This window comes from Eucyclogobius newberryi, unplaced genomic scaffold (genome assembly GCF_026437365.1).
Source record: "Eucyclogobius newberryi isolate DKJ021-1_F unplaced genomic scaffold, fEucNew1.0.hap1 SCAF_12, whole genome shotgun sequence".
NCBI lineage: Eukaryota > Metazoa > Chordata > Actinopteri > Gobiiformes > Gobiidae > Eucyclogobius > Eucyclogobius newberryi.
This window is the reverse complement of record NW_027315746.1, coordinates 14536722-14551079: the sequence shown is the minus strand read 5'-3', so window position 1 is coordinate 14551079 and position 14358 is coordinate 14536722. Positions and strand designations below refer to the sequence as shown.

The following is a 14358-nucleotide window of genomic DNA, read 5'->3' as shown; positions in this document are numbered from 1 at the left end:
TAGAAGAGGGCTACAGTAATTATGGGGCATCGCAATATGTTGCAAATTTGTTTTTACCATAACAACAAGCACTATTCAGAGTTGCGACCCGTTTTGACTAGGAAATGCATAGTCAAATTAATACAAAATGTAATATTTTAGAAGTTCTGAAGCCACACTAGAGTTCATTTAACTTGTATTGGCAAAAAGTATATAAAAAATACACATTTTCCCTAAACTCAAGCCTAATTTTTTGTTTGTGTGATTTGCAGTGAGGACGAGGATCCTGAGTACAAACCTTTGCGTATGCCTTTTAAAGATGACATGGATGACTTCACCAACTCACCTCTGGATGACACTGCTGATGGCGAGACGGAAGGTAAACACTCTGAAAAGAGGACAGACAATTGCACTGGAAACTTTTAAACATATGCACCCAGTTCTCCAAATAACTACCATAGTAAACTACTGTAACTCGCACTGCAAACACAAGACTATCATTACAAAATAAAACAACTTGACTGACTGCTGCAACTAAATCTAAAGAGGAAAGGGTTTTGAAGTTTGATCCTAGCTAGTCACAATGAATGGTACAATTTCAACTGTTTTGAAACTTAGGAAAAGGCTCGACACTCACACAAAGGTTTTTGCACAATAGTCTGTCAACACAAAATAGTACTTTGTTAACATGTGGTCTTGTACTAGTTCTGATAAAGCACAAGATCACTCTGAAATTATTCAGAAAAAGTCTAATATTTGTCCTGTTTATGTGATATTTGTTTAGTATTGACATTTGGCATGATTTTCTTTACATTTGTAGACCATATTAGAGATTGTGGCACTTTTTGCCGTTTATGTCCAAATCCTATTCAATATTAAGATCAACAAGAACAAGCACCAGAATGGGTTCAAACATGCACAACCAGCTCTTCCATAACAAATTAAAATGACCACTTGCCACTCCTCTTATCTGCAGGCAAATCTGGCGAAAACGGCCAAGTCATTGCTTCAGGAAGTGGAGCACCTGGACCCAATGAGAAGCTGTACTGGCCTGCTGCGTCGGCCCTCACCGCTCGCCTGCGCCGCCTGATCACGGCTTACCAGCGATCGAACCGCCGGGAGCTGCTGCGTCAGGAGGCACTCAACAGACCGGACGGCAGGAGGAGGCGAAGACGCGAGTTTATGCCATCAATATCCATGGTGACCGAGGCGGGAAGCGGGGCGACGGCTTACCTTCAAGATGGTGCCGCGGTGTTCATGGCGGACGGAAACGCATATCTGGCCAAAGGAGGAGCGTACTTCGCCAAAGGGTCGCAGTTCATGCCGGACGCGTCGCCGGTGTTGGCTGCAAGTCCACTGATGCCGGATGGAGCGATGTACTACGAGAGGAGACAGAGGTAACGGCCGTTCACCTTGAGATTAAATGTTGGAATTGTCTTTGTATTGCGACACCACTAACGGCAACAGTTCAAACACCCCAAACTTTGAATACCAAGGAATATACTTGATACACGATACAAATGCCACGATTATGATTAAAATGCTCATTTATAATTTATCAATTATTGTAGGTATAGGTTTCATTTTCAACAAAAAAATAATACTTCGTGATCCAATACTAATTCTTATAAAGCTTTAGATCACTTTAAAACGACACACAAAATGTCACATGTTGTCCCGTTAAAGTGTTGTTTTTGTGTCCATTTCCTCAAAAGAGTATCTAGTTTCGATACTAGTTTAAGTGTCTATTATCATCTTTTTGATACTTTTGCCAACTGTAGTTTCAGTTAATTTAATCAATTCAGAATTGCCATGTGGTAGTAATCCATTTATGTCCAACTCATAATAATCTCAATTGCATCAGAGATTGGGTGGACAATGCTAAGCGTAAACACAATGAGTGAGAGCAGGGGGAGATATTAGAACCAATCTCATGACATACTGTACTAACGTCTTGGCTTCCCTGCCCCACTAAAGTGTATTCATCATATCCTTTTAAATTTGATAACGTTTGCTCTAATTATTACTCACGTGTGCATTCTGTTTTATCATAGATGGACCCGGCGCGAGGAGGCAGACTTCTACCGCGTTGTTTCCACTTTTGGAATCGTCTTTGACTCAGACAAACAGAAGTTTGATTGGGCTCAGTTCAGGGCAATTGCCAGACTGGACAAGAAGACAGACGACAGCCTTGAGAAATACTACTACGCCTTTATTGCCATGTGTAAACGAGTCTGCAGGATGAAGAATGACACTGGTAAGTCAAATGGATCAGTCTACAGATTGTTTATCTTAAAGTTTAATGATGTTTTGGATTAGATTTTTACCAACGAACATCGAAAAAAGTAACACGATAGAATGTTTATAGAAATGATTTTAAAACTAGATTATTAAATGGGTTGACTGCTCTGATGGGCATCTTTGAAATTGGTTTGAAGTGGTCAGGTTAGAGTTGCAACAATACTCAAACTCATTTTTGATATAACCAATTTTGGTACCACACTGATAATTATTTTTTTGCCTATATACTTTATAATGTACTAGTGAATACTACTTTCTTACCGTGTTTTATTATAATAGTTCTGATAAAAGCGTAAGATCAGTCAAACTGTTTAGGAACGGTCCAATTTTCTCCTGTTTATGTGACAAATTAATATTTAGTTTCAAGACTAGTTTAATATTGAATAGTTTCGAGTTTTGATACTTTTGGCAACCCTACACTGGTTCCGTCTCTGCAAACTAAATATGTCATCTTTCTCCCCATCAGAACTGCCAGACCCCAGCCTGATCATTGACCCTATCACTGAGGAGCGTGCCTCTCGGACCCTGTACCGCATTGAGCTTCTGCGTCGCATCCGAGAGCAAGTCCTGCCTCATCCTCTGCTTTCGGAGCGACTGAAGCTTTGCCAGCCCTCTCCTGATCTGCCCGAGTGGTGGGAGAGTGCCCGCCATGACCGCGACCTCCTCCTGGGAGCGGCTAAACACGGAGTGAGCCGAACGGATTACCACATACTCAACGATCCCGGTTTGTCCTTTTTGGAATCTCACCAACGTTTTACGGGCCAGCGGGGGTCCGGATTTACCACGGCCGCCCAGGGAGACGTGGCTAAATCGGTGTTGGAGGGCAGCGCTGGGCCCCTCCTCACTCCGGCCGAACTGGCGAGCGCGGCGGAGGCTGCAGGCCTGGCCCTGAATTTGTCAGTAGTTGAAGAAAAGGACAAAGTTAAAATGGAAACTGAAGAAAATGATGACAGTTCTGGCGCCAAAATTGAAACTTCTGAAACGCCACAAGCTGAAGTAAAGGATGAAGTCGCTATTAAATCAGGGGTTAAAACTGAACAGGAAGTTGAACAAATGGACGAGACTGAGGTGAAGGAGGAGAAAGCGGCATCTTCACCGGAGAAAGCGGCATCTTCACCGGAGAAAGCGGCATCTTCACCGGAGAAAGCTGCATCTTCACCAGAGAAATGTGACGAGAAGACGACTCCCATTGAAGCTCTCGGTGACCAAACTGAGACCAATGAAGCGCCCGCCTCCTCTCCAAAAGCACAAGCCGAAACAAAGACGGCGGAAGAAGTGACCGAGGTACAAGGTGACCCCAAGTCTCCTAAATCTCCGAAGTCGGCCGACCCAGAAAAGAGCCCAGAGGAGGAGGAAGAGGAGAGGATGGACGAGGATGACAAATCTGAAAAGTCGTCTCAGGCTGAAGGTACAAAATGGAAAAGTGTTGAAAATAAATGTTTTTATTTATTACATTGCTCACGGACAGGCAATCTTATTTTTCAATCCAGCACTCGCAGTTTATGCTTTCCAAATCTATAGGAATCGAGAGGCTTTTGTTGTTCAAAGCAAATCTATGGTGAATTGATATACATGAATACATAGAGAATATCTTTAGATTCCCATCCCAGTTGTCGCGTCTTTTCGTTTTGGTTCATTCTCTGTCACAGCCCTATTTCCCATCCCCCCTCATGACTTGGCAGTGTTCTAATGAGTCCAAGTTCCAGAGGAGACAACAAATTAGCTTTATCCCATGATGACTATTTGAAAAGCGTTTTAATTAAGTATCCATGTGATTTCCCTCTGTCCCATTGCAGCGAGCGCGGCCTCCGAGCAGAAGAACTTTGACGAGGAAAGCATTGCGTCTTTGAGCACAACGGCCCGAGATGAAACTAGAGACGGATTCTGTCCCGACGACCTCCCAGAAACCCTGGCTCTGCAGGCTTTACAGGATCGCACGTTTGCCTTCTCCTTCTGGCCCAAGGTGAGCAAGATGGGGCTTTAATCTCAACCACAAAACATAGTCCAAGGTTTAATGGTTTTAATCAATGCAGTGCGGAAAAAAGGGATAAGAACAAATCAATTAGAAATGTATAGATTTGCTCTAAAGGATTTTAATGAAACCAGGTCTGGAACAGGACCAAGAAAAGTTTACATCTGGACTAAACCGGGATCAAACCAGCCTTCAAGTTAAAGACATCTGGAGTACTTGAGGACAGATTAATCTTCTACTAATATTCGAATGGTGGACAACTTTAATTTGTATAGCAGACAGTAGAAGTGAGAGTTATATCTACAAATGAATAATATTGCAATTGTGGTTTTGGAGATGAGCTAAATTAGAATATTGTGTATATCGTCTATTATGGAAAGTATTTAAAAAAGCCGCGCACTAAAAAATAAACTTGAAGCGCAGTCCTTCAAACAAGCTTATAAGATGTTTTATAGTCATCATAGTCCAGTCAAGATGAGCTGAAAAGTATCTACATATTCATTTTGATCAAAGTCTCGCCCTTCAGTTGCGTACTCGAAACTCCAACCAAACTGTCGAATTTTGTCCCCAGGACCGAGTGATGATCAACAGAATGGACAACATCTGCGAGGCCGTGCTGAAGGGGAAGTGGCCTGTGAACCGGCGCCACATCTTTGACTTCCATGGAAACCTGTTGCCTGGACACAGCTCGTCCATCTCCACGCCGTCTGTCGCCGCGGGGATGGAGCAGCGGCGGAGCTTGGCCGAGCTGGCGATGGCCGGCCTCCACACCGGCTACAGCGGGAGTGAGGACACCACGCTGTCTCCACAAGTCCATGTACGTGTCAAAAGTCTGCTTTACTTTTACAGTGGAAGAGAAGAAGCGATGATTAAAGGCAATGCACAAAGTTCAAGTACTGTACACACTAGACGGGGCTGAACAATTTGAACAAAACAGTGAATTGTGATTTTATTGAAAAACATTTTAATAGTTTGGTCCTTTCAAAGTGTACTTCATCAACATCCAGGAGCATTAACATTTGAAAGAAGGAATTATATAATTATAGACTTGCAGCGATTTGGTAATTGGGACCATTAAGATATTAATTTGATTGCGACATGTCACTGAATTGGCTTTTAGTGGATTAGTCGATTGTCTTATTCAATCAAAATGTTTATTACTTGACCAATTATTTTTTTTTAAGATTAGAAGGATTTATACGAGACAACAGGAGCAAGGAGAAGAAATTAGTTTAATCTGCGCTTTTACATATAAATACCTTTTTTTTTTTTTACGAATACTTTCCTGTTTTAAAATGCTGTTTTTGTCCATTTGTAGACTTGCGAGTGCAGTTGTGGTCAGGTACATGGTCAAATTATAGAAATACTGAAATGTTTTGAGAGCTTTTGCCAGTTTCACCCCACTTTTCAATATATTTTTTGTAATCTTTTGTTTATGCTGTGTGTAAATGCTAAAGGACCACTGCTTCGATACAAATATCTCTCAGACGATACAAAAACAAAACTAGTCGATCGACAGGACATGTCTTTAGTCGACCATGAATTTCATTAGTCAACTGACAACTCTAGTACCGTACATACAGAGTTGTGATTATTGAGACTCAAGCTGTGAACAAGGATCATACTGTATCATTTTCAGTGGAAAGTCTGTAAGAATCCAGAGAAACACTGGACATGACATTCTCTTCAAACACATTAGATATTTATATGAATCATTCAAATGTACACCATGTTGGCTTGCGTTTCCGCGGCGTTAATGAGTTGATCATATTAAGCATGAAAGTGAAGCATTAAAAGGATCCCTGGAGCATGTATAGTTTAGTATGTCGGAACAGGCTAATGGATTAATTATTATTCCGGGGCTTAACTTGGCTTATTGTCCAGTACATCAACGCCTCGCACACGTGACACACCTGTAAGTAACGCCCGTCCGCTGCAGGAGGACGCTCTCGGCCTGGGATTGCCCAAACAGCGGCGCAGGAGGAGGAGGAAGATTGAGATCGAGGCGGAGCGAGCGGCGAAGAGGCGTAACCTGATGGAGATGGTGGCTCAGCTCCGAGAGAGTCACTCCACCCCAGACGCTCAGAGCCAGGCCATGGACTTGACCAAGGTAAGGTTGTTGTTGTTGTTGTTGTTGTTGTTGTTGTTGTTGTTGTTGTTGTTGTTGTTGTTGTTGTTGTTGTTGTTGTTGTTGTTGTTGTTGTTGTTGTTGTTGTTGTTGTTGTTGTTGTTGTTGTTGTTGTTGTTGTTGTTGTTGTTGTTGTTGTTGTTGTTGTTGTTGTTGTTGTTGTTGTTGTTGTTGTTGTTGTTGTTGTTGTTGTTGTTGTTGTTGTTGTTGTTGTTGTTGTTGTTGTTGTTGTTGTTGTTGTTGTTGTTGTTGTTGTTGTTGTTGTTGTTGTTGTTGTTGTTGTTGTTGTTGTTGTTGTTGTTGTTGTTGTTGTTGTTGTTGTTGTTGTTGTTGTTGTTGTTGTTGTTGTTGTTGTTGTTGTTGTTGTTGTTGTTGTTGTTGTTGTTGTTGTTGTTGTTGTTGTTGTTGTTGTTGTTGTTGTTGTTGTTGTTGTTGTTGTTGTTGTTGTTGTTGTTGTTGTTGTTGTTGTTGTTGTTGTTGTTGTTGTTGTTGTTGTTGTTGTTGTTGTTGTTGTTGTTGTTGTTGTTGTTGTTGTTGTTGTTGTTGTTGTTGTTGTTGTTGTTGTTGTTGTTGTTGTTGTTGTTGTTGTTGTTGTTGTTGTTGTTGTTGTTGTTGTTGTTGTTGTTGTTGTTGTTGTTGTTGTTGTTGTTGTTGTTGTTGTTGTTGTTGTTGTTGTTGTTGTTGTTGTTGTTGTTGTTGTTGTTGTTTCTTCAAAGTCGGAAAATATAAGGCCTCAATAAGTTTGCTGTTGCCCAGTTTCTTTCAGTTTGAGATGCGATCATAATGGCAGTAATTTGATACGAGCCTAAATAAACGCATTCAAATAATACAGTAAATGTTCTGACATGTATCCTGTGATGCAAATGAACCTGGTCGAGTGTAGAAATGAATGCATAAAGGGCAGATCTGAAGAGATATTTACCAGGGATATGACAAGACATGGTTTCCACGAGACTGCACGAAGTTTTGGTCCACAAGAACGAGACGAGATTTTTGCATGATTCATAGATTGTGTTGTTCTGTTGTTAATTTTTCTGCTGTGATTGTAACACTAAAACTACTGCTTCTCAAGAGGTGTAAAAAGCTCAATCATTTTACGCACATGTGCACAATCTTGAGTCAAGTCCAACTTTATCTTGATCTTGTTTCCAGGGTATGCACCACAAAGGCTCCGCCTCATTGGCCAGTTTCTCCAGTGGCATTAGCTCCTCCCTCAAAGCTCAGATGGACCTGCTGCAGGCCTCGTCCACGGGACACAGGGCCAATGGGTCCCTGGACCTGGATCTCCCTCTGATGATGAGGAGGAGGCGCGGACGCAGGAAAAATGTGGAGACTCTGGATATGATGTATATGGGAAACAAGAGGCCCTCGGGGGTAAGTGGAACACATGACTTAAGGGGGGAAAGTCAATCTTAACCCTTAACACTACTAGATGGAGATATTTCTTTGTGTATTTACTGTGTGATATGCAATTCAGTATTTGTAGGTCCAACATACATTTACATAAGTTGGATTTTGTAGAGCTGAAGGTGAATCGTTGAATCGCGACCAATTATTGAAACAATCAACTAATGTAATTGAATAATCATTAAGTGGACTATAAACAGACTCCTTGATGCCACAGAAGAGGCGTTATGAGCAAAAATAGATGTAAATGTGTACAATTTTGTGCTCAATGTGTGTACAATTTTGTGTTTAAAGTATAGTCTTAAGATATTCTCAAGCAGCATCACTTTAGCTTTATCGTAAAATATAGTCTATTTGCAATCTCAACAGCAAATCAATGAATTGAAAAAAATATTCTCTAGATTCCTCGATTATCAAATGAATCGTTAGCTACAGGCCTGGTATTCAGATCATTCTTACAATTAAGATGATTTCAGGGTTTTCTATGCAATGAAAGATAATTTGGATGCTTTACTAAAGCTAAGTTTGTTTTTTAGGATGAGGCAGAGACTGTGAAGGTGGCCACTGTGGAGGCTGCCAGCAGACCCATCGCTGTTCCTGACCAGAGCCCCAGCGGCCGCTCTCTGGCCTCTGGAAGCCTGGACGACGAAGAGGCTGCATTGTCCAACAAAGACCTGGGGGAGTGGCTGAGGCAGAACCCTTCATTTGCGATGGACGTGCCAGGATTCGCACCAGTAAGTCTTGTAGCTTTGGCGAACTTCTAATGTATGCAATTGGAAGTTACATTGATCTATTACTAACTTGGCCTTCTTGCTTTGCTTGCAGAAGACTGACACAGAAATGCTCCTGGCTCAGTTCTCAAAGCCCAAGCAGAAACGCCATCGCTGTCGAAACCCAAACAAGATTGACATCAACACCCTGACCGGAGAAGAGAGGGTGCCTGTGGTCAACAGACGCAATGGACGCAAGGCAAGTGCATCCAATAGTGGTTCATCTTAGAATGTAATAATATATGTATGTGTGCAACATTTCCCTACCTTTTAAAAGGCACTGTACCCGATTTTTCTGTCTTAAAAGCCTCCCAACTATTCACTACAATGAGTTTATTGCACACTTTGTCTCATTTTGACCCCAATGGAGTAAAAATGGGTACAGCCTCTTTTAAGTACTGGTCACTCATTGTTTATCCTTTGTTGTTTAGATGGGTGGTGCTATGGCTCCACCAATGAAGGAGCTTTCCAGATGGCTTTTGGAGAACCCGGAGTTTTCTATTGCCCCCGACTGGACCGACATTGTCAAACAGTCTGTAAGTACTTTTGTCATGATTGCACTGTGTATTTGATGTGAAGGGTAATTGCTAACCCAATCCTTTCCTACACACAGGGTTTCCTCCCTGAAGCCATGTTTGACCGCCTCCTGACCGGCCCGGTGGTGAGAGAGGAGGGTGTCAGACGAAGGGGGCGTCGACCCAAATCTGAAATCGCCAAAGCTGCAGCGGCGGCACAAGTGGCAGCGGCTCATTCAGCTCAAGCTTCTCTGGCCTCAGCGGCGTCCTCTGCAGGTGAGTTACACATCATCGCCACACTAAAGAGTGTATTACGGTACTATTGCCAAGAAACCTCTTCACTTCCAGAAGGTGATGGTCCAAAGTGGCTGTGCAAAGGGGAGAGTCCTGAATAATGTGCACAGCCCTTTTCCTTCAGAGCTCTTCATAGACTAAAAGGCCTCTGAGGCGTCCTATGATCTTTTGAGCTCATGTTCACGCTGCAGTTCTTCCTCTGCACACTCAAGTTTCCGTACCACATCAGTTAAAAGTTCAAATGCTCTCCACAAGGCTTTTATACACAATCTCAAGGATAACTTTGCTAATTCCAAAATCTTTTCACTTGCTTAAAAATACAGCCTTTGTGAACATTTTTAAAGGTAAAATGTGTTCTTTTTAAAAGTAAGTCTGCTGACTACGTTAGTGCCAAGATGGGGTTTATCCTAGTCTTCATCCAATTCAGTGCAGACTTTTTAATACATTTTTATTCTGTTTTTAGACTTGAGTCTTGATTTAGGTGTGGTCACTGTTAACTTGGACTAGAACATTATTGCTCTGACTTTCTGATGTGTCCAATGTGTGTGCCAAAAAGAAGCTTGCTTTGAAGTATCCTTTTCTGTTCCTGCTGATTTGAAAAATAACTTGAACAATAAATACATTTGTGTTCCAGGAGGCATCAACCCTCTGCTGCTCAACAGTCTGTTTGGTGGTATGGACCTGTCTTCTCTTCAGAGCCTCCAGTCTTTGCAGTTGGCTGCTGGACTCATGGCCTTCCCCAGCGCTGACCCCAAACAGGCAGCGGCCATGCTGCCCCTGATGATGCCGGGAGTGGGTGGCCTTGCCAATATGGCCGCTCTGCCCAACATGTTCAGTCTGGGAAGTCTGTTTGGTGGCAACCTGGCTGCTGCGGCCGCCACTGCCACCTCCAGTCAATCTGCAGCCGCTGCATCTGCAGCCGCCAACTGCACGTCCGACGAGGACGAGGGCAAAGACGGAGAGGAGGATGAAGGAGGCGAGGACGAGGAACCAAACTCAAAGAGGAAGAAAGTCGAAGGACATGCCAAACCTTCGGCGGCGAATTCGGATAAACTAGAGTCGGCAACACAGTCCTCCACGACTGCGGGCAATGCCACACTTAACGGAGATGCTGCCGCCCTGCTGGCCGCCGCCGGGATGTCCGCCAACTCTCTTGCCTTCAACCCCTTCCTACTCTCCACGGTCGCTCCAGGACTGCTCTACCCCTCCATGTTCTTACCTCCGGGGCTTGGTGGGCTCATGCCGGGCTTCCCTTCTGCCTCTACGCTGGCCGAGCTGCAGACTGCCATGGCGGGGGCTCTAGGGGGCGCCGCGGGGCCCTCGGAGTCCCAAAGCAACGAGAAGGACAAGTCTGAAATGGACGCAGCAGCAGAGGAGGATGAACTGGACACGGCCCAAGATTCTCTGCTGGACGACGGGACGATGGCCGCGGAGGATGAGGACGAGGACGATGAGGAGGCGGAGTCGCCACAGAAGGACAAAAGTGACTGAAACATGAACTGAAACTGGCCTTGGACATTTCCTCACCTCTGACCTCTTCACGTTTACGCGCCTCCAGCAGAAATATCCAAACTTTTAACGACTGACTTTATTTTTTCGTTGTGTTTTTTTTTTCCTCTTTTAAATTGTTGTTGATTTTTCAGTTTGTTTTTTGGGCCAGGTGTATTTGCTATACGTCAGAGAGGCAGAGGTGTGTCAAGTCTCTTTGAGCGATAGTTTAGTCAGGGAAAATCCTCACAAAGACTGTTTCTATTTTTCTGGTCGAGGCCTTTGTGCCCATTCTTTTCTCACCATCTCTCAGTAGGACTTACCAGGTTCCACTATTACTATTATTATTGTTATTATTATTATTATTGCTGCTTTCAGCTCTCAAACCATGGTTCTCTTTAGTTTCGACTCCTTCTTTTTCAGGATTGTTTGTTGCTGGCAGCGTATCATGAATCAGTGCTCCTCAAATGGCATTATTATCCAGCTAACCTGTCTGACAAAGCTGCTGCGAAGGAAAATATAATGGTTGATTTAGCTGTTTTACTTTAGACCAGGTGTTTTTAGTTCTCACATATCCAATAAAAGGACAGTCTCACTCACTGCCTGGACATTATTTCACCCGCACACACTAAAGAACCCTCAGTTAGACTGTTTCTAGACTCTGAGTGAACCAGTACTGTCAGTCCCACACTGTTTAACCCAGTTTGTCTACTGCCTGGTCCAGTCCCTCTATAGATGAGTGATGGCCCCAACAGCGCCCCCTATTGAGGATTCCTGTGAATAGACTAGAGCAGTGGAACTTCAGGTAGATGGTTCTTTATTTAAGGAGGCACATCAGCTGATTGATTTCCCACTTGCTGCCACAATGAAAGGTTGTTTTAAAGTTATTTTTGCTATACATTTTTGCAGATAGTTTCAGACCAAGTGCTGCTCCCTCGTTTATTCTCTTAATTAAGACTGTTCTAGTCAAACACACTGACTCTGGCCTGGCCCCACAGCACACACATTTCAGAGTCCATTTGAAATACTTGAAAAGCACACACGGGGTGCTTGAGTTGTTTCGTGCCCATTCCCGAGCGCCTCGAGAGGTTCAGATATTTGGAAGTACATTCACTGTGGCCAGGTCTACTACACTTGCTCCAGCAGACAGGCAGACTCATCCCGGCTTCACAGGGCTGACTGGACAGAGATGGGGTCACCTTCACTGTCACAGAGCCCCTTTTCTGCTGATGCTGAGACGGCAATAACCAAGGCAGCTTTTGAATGTCCAACATCACTCACCCCACACATGCCACACACTTTATGAATAACCACAAGTGTCGTATGAATAGAGAAAACTGTAAATGACAGATATGTACTGCAATCAATTTTGTCTCACTCTGTTCCTGTTGATGCACTGGTGTTAAAGAGTTAAAATAATCAGGTACCTTTATTACTTAGCTACTTTTCTTGAAAATGGACTTTTTGTTACTTTTAGCCAGCAAGCTGAAGAGCATTACCTCAAAATTCTTATCTAGCCTTGAAGTTTACAGACATACCATGTAAATGTTTTTCCTTTTTTTTTTTTGGTGTGTGTCTTTTTTGTTTTGTTTTTTTGGAGACATCATGTATGATGAATTGTAGCTATGATGCTTTTAATAAAAGTGAATCATGATATTCGCCTAGGAAACCAAACTCTGTCTGCATTGTCCTTATGCAAAAGTAATAAATAAAAGTTTCACACTACGGTAGATTTCTTATTCCAATACATTTCGAAGGTGTATACAAACTTATTTTCTCTTTGGCTGTTTCATTACAATCTAACAGTGTTGGGGGAAGGTTTGTTCAGAATTGGAATACTACTTTGACTAAAACATGATCAAATTTTAATAACTCATTTAGATAAGCCACGACTCGCATGAAGGAGTGACGTCGAGTACAGCACAGGGGAAAACTAGGGATAATGTACCTGTAGGTGTTTAGAGTTGAGGGTGTGTAAAGTGCATAATTTTGATTACAGTTCATGTTGTGTATATACCCTTAAGAGGCAATGAAAGTCATCTGAAGCTCCTGAGGGGAGGGTTCAGACCTCACCGAGATTGGTAAATAAACCTGTCACTCCCACACAGCATGAAAGAGGCTGACCAGTGGGAAGAGTGGGCGGGGAAGGTGTCTGTGTGAGCAAAGAGATGAGTAACAGGATTAGATCACGACTAGCCCTTTCTAGAGCCGAGATCAATTCACTTGTTAGTCCCTAATACTTTTAGCATTGTTGGATGTTGGGCATTTCCTGTATTACTCCAGCTTTGACTGCAATTAATCAGTTAAATTGTAACTATTTCTCGCGATCAATTCCAACTGAAATATATAGGTGCTCATTTGCCCCCTCTAGTCTAATCTACAGTGGCCTTCAAAGCATGAATTACAAAACACATTTGTAGAAAAAGTAATCTGGACACTGTAAAAAGTCAAATTTGATATTCAAAATTCCTGGAAAAAATTAAGGGATTCACCGACTTCTTCTCTAAAAACCCATAATTACAAATACCTAGACATAATATGTAGATATATCTTGACTCTGCCTGTACAAGTTAACGGGTGAATAGTATGTCTCCAAATATAATAGTAACAATAAAACAGTAAAGAGTAGCATAACCTGTGATTTGAACAAAAGATCTGGGTCAGATGGAGGTGCAGTGTGAAACAGGGAGGGGTCTGACTCTGTGGGTGTTTGTTGTGTGTAAAAAAATGGCTGCTCTCCCGCTGGACCTGCTGACAGAACTCAAACTGACAGGCGGCCAGCGTGTGCGTGTGGACTGTGCACCAGCCTGTGCGGGGACTCAAACTCACCCAGACAGTCCGTTATTATAGAGACCTACATGTTCACACTCATCTTGGTTTGGTCCTGCTTTGGCCCCGGTCGAGTGATGCAGACCTGGTTTTAGGGTTTTAAAACTAGTTGGAAGTGAATTGAAATCACAATAAGACACGTCACAAATTATTACAGTAAAATTATTTCTTGCAAATAATAAATAAAATATCTTAAGGAAACAAAGCTGACAACTTAGTTCAGACCCGTGCAAACATGCTCTGATATGCACAAGATTCTTGCAATAGTTTTGAAGTTCACGTTTCAATCTTTTCTCAAATGTTGATGCTCTCGGACATGTTTAAAATTACACTTTGAACAGAATGTTATTAATAAAACAAAAAAAATAATTCTCCCCTTCCTGCTTTAGTCTTCTAGTCCAGGCCTAGGTTCAGTTCTGGGTTTAGTCCAATTTCTCTGTGTTTTATATATGAGATTATAATGATAAACTTATTTTTTTTTTATACTTTTTACCATATCAAAATCAAAAAGTGCTATAGACTGTTTACAAGTTTGGAAACACCAAAAAATTTAATTCTAGAATGAGGCAAAAAGAAAAGAAAAAAAAACTCAATTAAAATGTTGAGGCTAAAATATAGTGTTTTTTCCATCTTATTTTATAGAAATGGAAACACAAAGGACATTTCTCACCTGGA

At 42.3% G+C, this 14358-nt stretch overlaps 1 protein-coding gene across 1 annotated transcript in view; it reads left to right on the top strand.

The window, feature by feature from the left end:
* chd7 (chromodomain helicase DNA binding protein 7) overlaps positions 1-12528 on the top strand; it is a 53383-nt gene extending 40855 nt beyond the window's left edge. Inside the window, exons 27-39 of the mRNA XM_072440914.1 lie at positions 252-358; positions 956-1376; positions 2034-2236; positions 2747-3688; positions 4077-4243; positions 4824-5069; positions 6192-6362; positions 7533-7754; positions 8324-8521; positions 8613-8756; positions 8989-9093; positions 9171-9348; positions 10001-12528. Coding sequence (XP_072297015.1) covers positions 252-358; positions 956-1376; positions 2034-2236; positions 2747-3688; positions 4077-4243; positions 4824-5069; positions 6192-6362; positions 7533-7754; positions 8324-8521; positions 8613-8756; positions 8989-9093; positions 9171-9348; positions 10001-10857 — 3961 coding nt within the window. The 3' untranslated portion in view covers positions 10858-12528. The remainder of the gene's footprint in view (positions 1-251; positions 359-955; positions 1377-2033; positions 2237-2746; positions 3689-4076; positions 4244-4823; positions 5070-6191; positions 6363-7532; positions 7755-8323; positions 8522-8612; positions 8757-8988; positions 9094-9170; positions 9349-10000) is intronic.
* Positions 12529-14358: the final 1830 nt, after the last annotated feature.